The sequence below is a fragment of the Merops nubicus genome, unplaced genomic scaffold (assembly GCF_000691845.1).
Source record: "Merops nubicus isolate BGI_N331 unplaced genomic scaffold, ASM69184v1 scaffold11012, whole genome shotgun sequence".
NCBI classification, from domain to species: Eukaryota; Metazoa; Chordata; class Aves; order Coraciiformes; family Meropidae; genus Merops; species Merops nubicus.
Genome location: NW_008594268.1, coordinates 1 through 10690, shown reverse-complemented (window position 1 = coordinate 10690; position 10690 = coordinate 1). Strand labels below are relative to the sequence as shown.

Genomic DNA, 10690 nt, shown 5'->3' with positions numbered 1-10690 from the left:
GTTCTACACGTCCTGTAAAATGAGATTTAGATTTGCATTAGCCAAAGGGGTCGGGGCTCAGGGTTGAGAAGATATTGTGGTTGTTTTGCCACTCAGATTCTCAGCAGAACTAGAGAAAAAGCTCAGCACGTTCGTGCTGGGCAGGTGCTTTCACCCGGGCGTGGAGGAGGGATGCCAAGCTGGTACCCTGGAAGGTGCCAAATGTCCCTGGGAGGGACATTTTGGTCCCCTTAGAGTCCCAGGAAGGGCAGGGTCCCATCTCTGAGGGTGCCCAGGGCCACCTCCACCTGAGAAAGGTCCAGGATCTCCTTGGGGCATTGTTCTGTGGCTTTCCTCATTGGGAAAAATCTGATACTGGCCAGTCTGAACTCCCTGAGGGAATTTAGGTCCTTCTCAGCAACCTCGTTTGTTTTCATTATAAGAGAAATAATAAGTCTGACGTTCAGCAGTGGTTGTAGAAGGTCTCCATTTGCCCTCAGCTCCCACCTCCTCGTGCAGTGAGTTGCACACACCCAAGTGGATCCCTGCTCCTTCCCATCCTTGCTGGAGCTGCCACGCTGCATTTCCCCAGAGCAGCCTCAGAAGTGAGCTCAGCCTGAGTCACACTGCAGAGAAAAGAGATTTCTCCATGTGGGACAAGCCCCCAGCACCCTGAGCATCCTCCAGTCTGAATTTCCTCAGACAGCTTTGCACAATTCCAGGGTTTGGTTTTTGAAGGATCTGGTGAACAGAGGAGGCAGATGCAGAGGAACCTTCCCACCAACCCAAACTTCACGTGTCTGTGTGTCCACTACTCACCCCCAGATCCATTTAGCAGAGGATTTATAGCGAGTTCAGAGCTTAAAAACTATAAAACACAGAAATTAAACTCAGCTATGAATGAGGGAGGTGATGGGGAGGTGGGATTGGGTCAAGAGCTGGGTGTGAGGGAGATGTGCTGGAAAAAACAGAGAAGCTCTTGGGACCTGGGATGCTGGGAAGTTATTCCTACTGAAAAGGCTGCAAGGGCTGGGCACTGGGGAGGTGATTAGTGACATTTAATTAGTCACCTCTGGCTCCCAGAGATCCTTGGCTGGGGGTAAAGGGCTGAGCATCAGCCCCCCAAGCAGCACCAGCCTCAAGCTGCTGAGGATGGGTCTGTGTAGCCCTGTGAATCATAGTCCTGGTTTCCTTGAGGACTCTTGGGAGCCTGCAAGCAGGGTTGGGAAGAGCTGAGGAGATCATGGTAGACCATGATTTCCACCTCCAGCCCCCAATCTGCCCTCCCAGGCTGCTTCTGCAGAGAAAGAGACTGAAAATGTGGTGCTGAGGGGTTGGGAATGGGAAATCTCAAGGCTTGGCTTTGCTGTGCTCTCTGCAGGGCTGGAGGAGATCCCACTGAAGGCTGTTGAAGACTCAGGGAACATTCTGAAGCAAGGCTATCTGGAGAAGAGGTCCCGAGGTATGGCCTGAGGAGATCAGGTTTGGGGCAGTCCCCTCAGAACTGCCAAGCATGCAAGTTTGCAGATGGAAATCCAGCAGGAAAACTCATCTTGGCTGCAGATCTCTCTGCAGGCCCCTGCAGAAGCTTTCAGGCTTTTCTTGGGCATGAGACAAGCAGGGAGGGCACAGCCTGTGTTTATTCCCTTTTGCAGATCATCAAACTGCACAAAGATTAAACCCCAGCAATTGAATTAAGCAGCAGCCCAGTCCTCTAAGGCAAGATGTGCCCTTCTAAGGAGCAACCCCTAATGAGGATAAAATCCCGTGAAGAGGAGGCAGCTCGTGGCATCACACACATTAGCAAGTTGAGATAAGGCCTGTGAGTCAGCCTCAGGTTTATCTTGATTTTACTGACTCTTGTGAAAGCTACAAATTATTTCCTCATCGCTCAGATTTTTATCTTGATTTATTTACTCTATGACAGGTGGTATGAGGTAAGAACAGCCCTTTTTTTTTTTCCCTCATGGCCAGCAGCTGAGCTGTATAACTGGCCCTGAGCTTGTTTTAGCTTGCTCCAATTAGAGTGAAATCCATTTACTTGAACCTCAGGGAGGGAGGTTTAACCCAAAGCTGTGTTCCCTCCCACTTAGCAGGACGAGGGGTCCCAGCAGCTCAGCCCCACCTGCCTGGAGAGCTGGGGAAAGGCTGGTGGAGGCTCCAGCCTTGTAGGACAGGCTGCATCCCTTTTATTGCTTGAGGTTTTGTACCTAAATTTGCTTGCCTGAACATTGTGCCAGGGTTTTGTTGGGGAAAAATAGTCTTCTTTCCCCTAAATATTCATCTGAAGCACGCAGTGAAAGACCAGGAATGAATATTTACCCTTTTGCTGTCCTTTTCTTTCTAGAGCACAGCTTTTTTGGCTCAGAGTGGCAGAAGAGATGGTGTGTCCTCAACAGAAAGACCTTTTTCTACTATGCCAATGAGAAAAGTAAGTGGTGAGAGATCTACCTCTGGTCCCCAGAGCTGGAGGGCATGGAAAGGGCTGGAAAAGAGGAGGGGGAGCCCGTGCTGGAGGACAGGCTGGTGTCGTTCCCTACCCAGGCACAATGTGCAGGTTCTAGGGAGATAGACCTCAGCTTCCTTTTTTGTTTCCCTTCCTGATAGAGGAGCAGAGCTGTGTGTGAATAAAACGTTGTAGCAAGTTTCCCATTAGCCTTCAGCTGGGCTCCAACCCCCTAAGTGACTGTAGATAATCCCTGTGTCAGTGTATATAAATATTTTGCAGTCATGCTCCATCAGGTACATATAAACAGACAGCTCATCTCTCCAACAGAGTTTGGCAGGGGGAGATATACGACCTCCCCCTCTTCCACCCAGCCAGAAAAATGGCATGAAAATGGCTCACAAAACACACCCCTCCATCCCTGGTTTCCAAGGACCACTCTGCAGCTAGGACAGGATTCAAGCCCAGCGGGTGGTGGGGATGAAGCTGGGTCCTTGTCCCCCTTCCATGTTCTTTGTCTGAGGATCTCGAGCACTTTTTGGCTCCAAACAAGCTTCCCAACTCCTCTCCCCCTGGCAGGGCTGTGAGCTGGTTGATATTTGGTCGTTTCTGTGAGGGATGAGCAGTTGTCAGCTTCCAAAGGGTCTCCAGAAGACCAAGGAGTAAAACCAACCTGTTGTCGTGGGCTGAAATCCTTTACTTAGGGCACGACCTCATCCCTGGAAGTTTTTGTAAGGATCTGCAAATCAAGAAAAGGTTCAGAGCAACTGCCTGAATCACACTCCCACACTTCCTCGAGAAGATTCAGGAGGAAATAATGAGCTGGGGTAATTAAAGCCTCCTGAGATGGCTGCAGTGAGGGCTCCTCTCTCCACCCTGGCTGACACCAGCCATGCCTGTGCATCAACCAGCTCCACAGGACAATCCTCAGAGGCCTCACTAAGTGTTTCTTCCTGGACACTGCCCCGTTAATGCCTTACCAGCAAAATAATCACCAGCCTGAGGTTTCCCCAAGTACAGGGTGGGCTCTGCTTCATTACCATCAACTCATCTCATGCAGCCTTCTGACCCCAGCAGCCTTTGGCTGGCTGGCTGCAATCTCTTGAGCTTTAAGAGGGCATCCTCTTCACTGGGTCTTTATGAAGATTTAAAAATATTTCCTTTGGTTTTCCATGCTTAGGCTGAAGGGTCTTTTTCTGCCCGTTTCTCTTTGGTTTCCCTCGGTGGGCAACAACCTTCTGCACCACCCAGCAGCACTGCAAGCTTGGTAAAAAGATGCCAACTCCAGATTTGGCCACGTTTTTCTTCTTCCAGGCAAGCAACCCAAAGGCAACTTCTCCATTGAGCGTTACAGTGCCCGGAGGGCTTTTCACCTGCGCAAAGACTCCAGGAAAAGTTGTTGCTTTGAGTTAAGCTGCCCTGGAAAACGCACCTACGAGGTAGGAACTGGGGGAAGAAATGGACCTTCTGGGCTGCTGGGCCACTAGGCACACAAGAACGTGGTCCCAGGTCTTGGGGGCAGGGTCAGGGAGGGCTGGGAAGCTCCAAACCCCTGGTAAAATAAACCAAAAGGGATTGCAGAAGGTGCCAGAGCTTCTCCTCCTGGGTGGGTCATCTCAGGATGGACCTTTCCTTAGCACAAGAGGGGTCCTGGGCCTTTTTTCTACTTGTGAGCCACTAGAAATAAATAAGAGCATGGGAGAGAAGCAGTAGAGGATTGAGTTTGGAAAGCCCATTTTTAAATAAGCAATTCAGAGGCAGGTTAAATTTAAACCTTCCATTTGTGGAGCATTCAAGGGGAGGGGAAACGAACAACTGGTGTCATGAAAAACCTGACCCAAGGCACAAAGTGTGCACGAGAACCTTCCTGAGCTTCAGGGAGGTGGTGGGTGGAGAGTCTTCGTTCAGTTGGCTTAGTCTGCTCAGTGGGGATTGTGGTTTTCATCTGGATTATTGGAATGAATTAGGCTTGACAGGCTTCCTCTGGGATAGTCTGCCTGGGTTCCGCTCCTGGTTCCCTGCTTGGAAGAGGGAGATAAAGAGGGGAAATGGTTTTCCCAAAGCCACAGGGGAGAGAATGGCAGGTCCAGGATCTCCACCCCTCGTTCTACCTGCAGATCTTTGTCCTCTCCTCACATACAAGGAGCAGCACAGTGACAGGTGAACCTCTCTCCAGTTCACAGCCCCGAGCCCAGCAGAGGCTGAAGACTGGGTGGATCAGATCCAGTTCCTCCTGAAGGGTGAGTCTGGCAGCTCAGTCCAAGCCAATAGGTCTTGTGTGTTTGGGCAGAGCCTGGTAACATCTTCCCACCTGGCTTGAGGTTCTCCCTCCAGCAGGGGGTGGGTTTGTGCTCCCTGCCAGGACCTTGCTGTTGCCCCAGCAGGAGGGAGGTTCTGGCCCTTTGCTCTGTTGAGCAGGTGGTTAAGAAGAGTGGGTTGGTTGCAGCCCACAGGGATTTGGTTTCAGCTCTGTTGGCTGCTTTTAGAAGACAGTTGTCTGGCCTCTCAAAGGCTCCGAGTGTCACTAAGGAGGACAAAAGAAGGGTGGGAATTGCTCCTGGCTGCTGGCCTTGCAGATCTGCTGCTCTGGCCTTGGCTGATGAAGGATGAGCTTTGGCTCTAGCTGGAGACCAGCAATTGTGTGACAAGGCTCCAAGCTTGGGTGTGGAAACCCTCTGGAAACGGGGTCAGGCTCAGTTCCCTGAGGCACTTGCTGAATTTGGCTCTGTTCTTTGCCTTTTGCCATCTTTTCTTGGGCTTTTCCTTTGTTTTAGCCTCTTCTCAGCCCATCTTCTTCACACTGGGTGCTCAGGGGCCACGCCAGGGGCCAGGTCCCTCCCTGCAAGGTCCTGAGCACCAAGTACAGTGGGCACAGGATTTGTTGCCTGATTTCAACTCACTGAGGTACCAGCATCCTGCTGGTGCTTTGGTTTTGCCCTTTCTCACCAGGCTTCTCGCTCTCTCCTGCCAGACCTGAGCTCCCTCACTATCCCGTGTGATGATGAGGATGATGAAGAAGAGCTCTACAACGACGTGGAGGGTTCTGACTCTGGGAACAGGACAACCCACAATACTACCCTGACTCAGGAGGAGCTGAACGTTGAGATGGAAGATGATGACATCTACGAGGTCTTGCCAGGTGAGCAACCAACCAAAGAGCTTCAAACCCAACCCCTCCTCCACTCACAGCCCTGCAAACGTGGCAGGACACCTCGGCCACATCATCTGTTGATGGGAATGAACATCCAGGGCTCTGCTGAGCTTAACAGACCCATCCCTCAGAGTTTTGATCACGTTTCTTTGTTCCTACTGGTTGATGAGCCACCAGAGCCAAGACCCTTTCTGTCCTGAGGAGGTGAAGGGGTTGTAAATTTGGGTGAGGTGGTTTTTAGAGGTTGGGTTCCTCTAAAAAACCTCTGGGCTGTGTTACCTGGAAAATCAGGCTTTAGCTGATGGAAGTGCTCCCTTCTGGGCAGGCAGTCGTGGCTCTAACACAATCACTGGTCTTCCAAAAGATGATCAAATAACTGCATTAAAGACCAGCACCCATTCACAAACAGTGGCCGAGGTCTGGAGGTGGCAGGACAGTGGCTGAAGGAGCCAGGAGCAATCTCCCTGGCCCAGAACCAAACAGCCTGTGAGGGTGAGGTGGTCTGCACCATTTCTTGCTGTTCTGGCAGGAATCATGGTGTGACATCCCCCAGGGCTTGGCCAACAGCTCACCTGAGCCCTTCTCAAACCCCTGTGCTGCTCCACCTCGGTGCTGAGGTTGGGGTGACCCAGCTCTGCACCTTCTGAGAGATGCAAACCAGGTCCTTGTTTCTTCTTATTTATTTCAGGACTTTATATTTGTAGTGATTAAGAAAAAAATCTCTCTATTAAATGCACTGGAAAGTTTTATGGTGCCTGAGATGTTTGGCTTGTTATTGCTGCCAGAGGAGATGTCTGCTCAGTGCTTTGCAAGGAGCAGAACTGGGGCTCCAGGGCAGCCTGGAGGACCCTGGGCAGAGCTTCAGCCTCTCTCCATCACTCCTCTTTCCTTCCTGACCTCCTCTTCCTCTGTGTACATCCTCAGCTCTTTGGGGAGCAGCTTTTTCTCTTCCTCCAGTGATCCCTGGGCTCCCTGGTGGTGGTCCCCAGGCTGGTGTGGGGGGTGCTGGTGGTCTGTCAGGCTGGGGACTTGCAGCAGCCCTGGCTGCTCTGGGAGCTGTGGCTGAGTCCTGGCTGCCTTGGGGCTGCCAAGGTCAGCTCCAGAGCAGGCAGGAGATGGGAGCTTTGCTCCACACCCTGGTGGTCCTGCTAGGAGCTTGCACAGTGTTGGCTGAAGGACAGATCCTGCTGGGGATGGAGAGTGTCCTGAAAGAGCTGCAGCCAGCCAGGGTCACCCTTGGTCCTCAGGGATCACAGGATGGTAGGGGATGGAGATCATCTCAACCAACCCCCCTGCTCCAGTGGAGATCCAGGGTGCCCAGGGTCACAGCCAGGAGGGTTTGGGATCTCTCCAGAGCAGGAGACTCCACAGCCTCTCTGGGCAGCTGCTCCAGGCTCTGCACCCTCACAGCAGAGAAGTTTCTCCTCCTTTTCAGCTAGATGTGCACAGATCAGTGCCCTGGTGCTGGGGCTGCAGAGCACCCTGGCGTGGAGGCAGGAGCATCCCAGCCAAACCCTGCCTTTAAATTATGGCCTTTTCCTCTCTGTCCTGCCCACCCCAGCTCCTTAAAAGCTTCCTGAGAGGTTCCTGAGGCAGCCCAAAGGGTTGTGTCCCTGCCCTGGTGCTTTAGCAGGGGTTTTGCAGGACCCTCTGGTGTGGGGATGTCCCAGGGGCTTTGCTGCTGTCCCTGAGGTCTGGCCAAGCCTCCTGCACCCCCTGCCACAGCCCTGCTGAGCCAAGGTGCAGGCAGGACCACAAAAAAAGGCCTTTTTTTTTTGGGTAAAAAGGAGAAGAGGGGGGTGGAGGGGGGAGATGAAGAGATAATTTCCTCAGCAAGTCATCGTCGTTAATGAAGTTTTACAAAAACAGATACAACCAAGGAAAAATAAAATTTCACAGGTGATAAATTTTTCCAATTTCCCTGGCAGAATTCGATAGGATTGTTAAATTAAGAGTGAAGGTGTCTGTTAGGAAGCAACGAGCAGTGATGGGTAATTTTATAGAGTGGAAAATTGAATCAAATTGCTACATTAAAACACAGCTCCTCTGAGAATCTGCCCGACGCCCAGGCTGCTCTGGCACAGCAGTTGGGTGCTGGGAGCTGCCACAGGGCTCTACACCCTGGGCATGGGTGCCAGGGCTGCCCAGGGAGGGTGTAAAGGGGGGTGGTGTGGCTGCAACCCCCACCCCAGCCCCCCAGGAGATGCATTTTTCAGCGTTTCCCTCGGATTCATCAGGATAAAATCCAGATGTTGGGTGAGATCAACCAGGCAGGACCTGGGAAGGAAGAGTTTCAATGCCAGGCTTGGCTCAACAAAGGGACTTGTTGCTGTGGGTTCAGAGGGGTTGAGGCTGGGCCCCTTGAAGGAGGAGATGAGGTGGAGGAGGGCAAGTGGAGCTCGGCTGCTGTCAGAGAATCCCAGACTGGTTTGGGAGGGGAGGGACCTTTCAAGGTTCATCTCATCCAACCCCCTGCCCAGAGCAGGGTGCTCAGAGCTCCATCCAACCTCCCCTGGGATGGTTCCAGGGATGGGGCAGTGACCACCTCTCTGGGCAGCCTGGGCCAGGGGCTCACCACCCTCAGCAGCAACATTTCTTCCTTCTCTCTAGTTTAAACCTCCCTCTCTTAGTTTAAACCCATCACCCCTTGTCCTGTCCCAACAGGCTCCATCCACCACAGCCCCTTGAACTGTCTGCAGAGCAGGGGCCAGGCAGCCCCTGGGCTTTCCCTCCTGGAAAAAGGAGGAAAAAGGAGGAAAAAAGGGAAAAAGGGGTTGGGTTTTTTTTTTTACCTCTTGGAAAAGACACAGAATAAGTGGTCAGCAGGGCTGAGGCTTTGAGAAGAGTTCTCAGAGCACACAGGAGCTGGTGTGGCTGCCAAGATTAGGGGATTGGAGGCTGTTGGTTGAAAGATAGAAAGGAATCCAGCTGAAGGCTTTGGGAAGGTGCTGCCAGAGCCACATTTACATTCTCTTTTACAAATGCAAAGAGCAGGCAAAGAGCCACTTTCAATAATTTATTTAAAAATCAATGCTAACAAGCTTCCCTCTCGTCAGCGGCCGAGGCGGACAATAAAGTCTGATTTATTTAGGAAAGATTTTTTGGGGGGCTGTTTCTCATCTAATGGGGCAGGAGCTGGGGTGACCCTGCAGCTCGGGCTGCAATTGGTGGTTGGCAGCAGAGGTCTGAGCTGGTTTGCATCGATCTGGCCCAAGCAGGAGACAGCAGCAGGGGCAGGGCAGGGACCCAGCAGCAGCAGCACCTCGAGCTCTGCCATGGAGCCCTGGAGGGGCTGGGGGAGCAGCAGAAGACCCAGATTTGGTCCCCTAAAGGTGACAGCAAAGCCACGGCCCCTGGGATGCAGCAGGGAGCCTGAGCCAGGGCTGCCCCTCAGCTTTTTGCAGCTGAGGAAGGTGCTCTCTGAAATGTTTGAGAATTGGGGGGTTCCTTCTAGTCTCTGTGACTGCATCCAGGCTGGGATGGCAGCTCTGTGGGTGCTGAGCACCCAGCTCACCCTGGCACAGAGAGCAGCTCAGGCTGGGTGGGTTGTGCCTGGCTTGGGGTTAAATAATCTGATTTAAATGTATTTTTGCATGGATCCTTCTTCCCTTCAGTCCCCAGCCATCTTCACAGGGCTTCCCCAAGACTCTGGGGGGACCTTAGAACTGCCTCCAAGACCTGAAGGAACCTCCAGGAAGCTGGAGAGGGACTTGTCCCAGGAGTGCCCAGTGACAGGACCAGGGGAAATGGTTTAAACTGCAGGGGAGCAGGTAGGGAAGATTTAGATTAGAAATGAGAAATAAGTTCTTCACTATGAGAGTAGGAGACACTGTTGATGATGCTCCACTGTTGGATGTGTTCAAGATGAGGTTGGATGAAGCTTTGAGCAACCTGCTCTAGCTGACCCATGGCTGGAGGTTGGAGGAGATGATCTCTAGGCTCCCTTCCAACCTCAGCCAGTCCGTGACTTCCAGCAGCTCCCTCCTCTAAACCTTTTCCATGGTATCATTCCATATTATTTCCTTGCACCCCCTTTTCTCCACCAGCTGCAGCCAGGCCAGCTGCCTGGGCTCCTTTTTCTGCTCCTGTCCCTTCTCCTCCCTCAATTTCCCTCCTGGAATTCTTCCTCCTTTGCTCCAGGCTGCAAGTCCTGCACAGGAACCTTCTCTCCTTGTAGGACACTCAGCAAAGTGCTGCCTGAATTTATGAGGCTATGAGAAGTGATTTGTTTTTAACCCGTGTTAACAACAATTCATATTTTTATGCAACACGTTTTAAAATATTATCTGTGACTTCCTCCCTTCCACTCTTCACAATTAAGCTGGGGATTTATTACCCTGGCAGTCGGATGCTCTCACAGCCTTCTGCCTGCCTGGGAGTTTGGGGTGGAACTCTCCCAGCCCTTCTCCTGACTTCTCTGCTCTCTTCCCCCTCCAGATGAGGAGCTGGAGCTGCCCTGCCCAGAGGAGGACACCAAGGAGGCCAGGAGCAGACAGCAAAATGGTGAGAGCCCACCCTGCTTTGGCCAACCCAAAGGACCCTCCAGGTCATGGCTGGGGGGTCTGAGTCCAGCCACCTTTGAGCATCCTGGGGGGTGGGGGGTGCTGGAGGATGGGGGAGACCCCAGGAGCTGACGGATGGGTGGTGACAGAGGAGACCCTGCAGCTGGTGGAGTTCAGAGAGCTCAGGCTTGGGGAGCTCTCCCCACCTCCTCCGTGCTCTGGGCATGGGGCTGCCTCTCCTTTTAGGATGGGCACCCCACGATGGGTGGTCTTAGTGAGCTAAGGACCCCCAGCATCCATCCCCCCTCCTGTCTGCTGGGATCTGTGTGCAGCAGGATGTCCCGTGGAGGGACTCCACCCCATCCTGACCCCAGAGAGGGGCATCAGCCCTCCCAGTGCTCCCCGAGGGGCTGAGGAGAGGAGCTGGGGCAGAAGCAGCCTGGGGAGAGGGCAGGAAGCAGCTCGTGGCCCCAGGATGCTGAGCAGGGAGGGACCTGGGTGCGGGAGGATGAGAACCACCCCCCCGGGAGGCAGCAGAGCCAGGGCCCCCACCCAGCCCTGAGTCTTCCTCAAGGCCCTCTCCGGAAGGTCTGTTTCCTCCCCAGCCCCCCC

The 10690-nt window shown here is 53.0% G+C and overlaps 1 protein-coding gene across 1 annotated transcript; it reads left to right on the top strand.

Annotated features, from left to right (window-relative positions):
- Positions 1–1360: 1360 nt before the first annotated feature.
- SKAP1 (src kinase associated phosphoprotein 1) lies at positions 1361–10079 on the top strand (the record flags this gene model as incomplete). The annotated part of the gene is made up of 6 exons (XM_008935711.1): positions 1361–1441; positions 2327–2410; positions 3740–3864; positions 4602–4665; positions 5397–5564; positions 10014–10079. Coding segments are annotated over 6 exons (588 nt in total), but the record flags the coding sequence as incomplete, so codon positions are not given.
- Between the last annotated feature and the right edge of the window lie 611 nt (positions 10080–10690).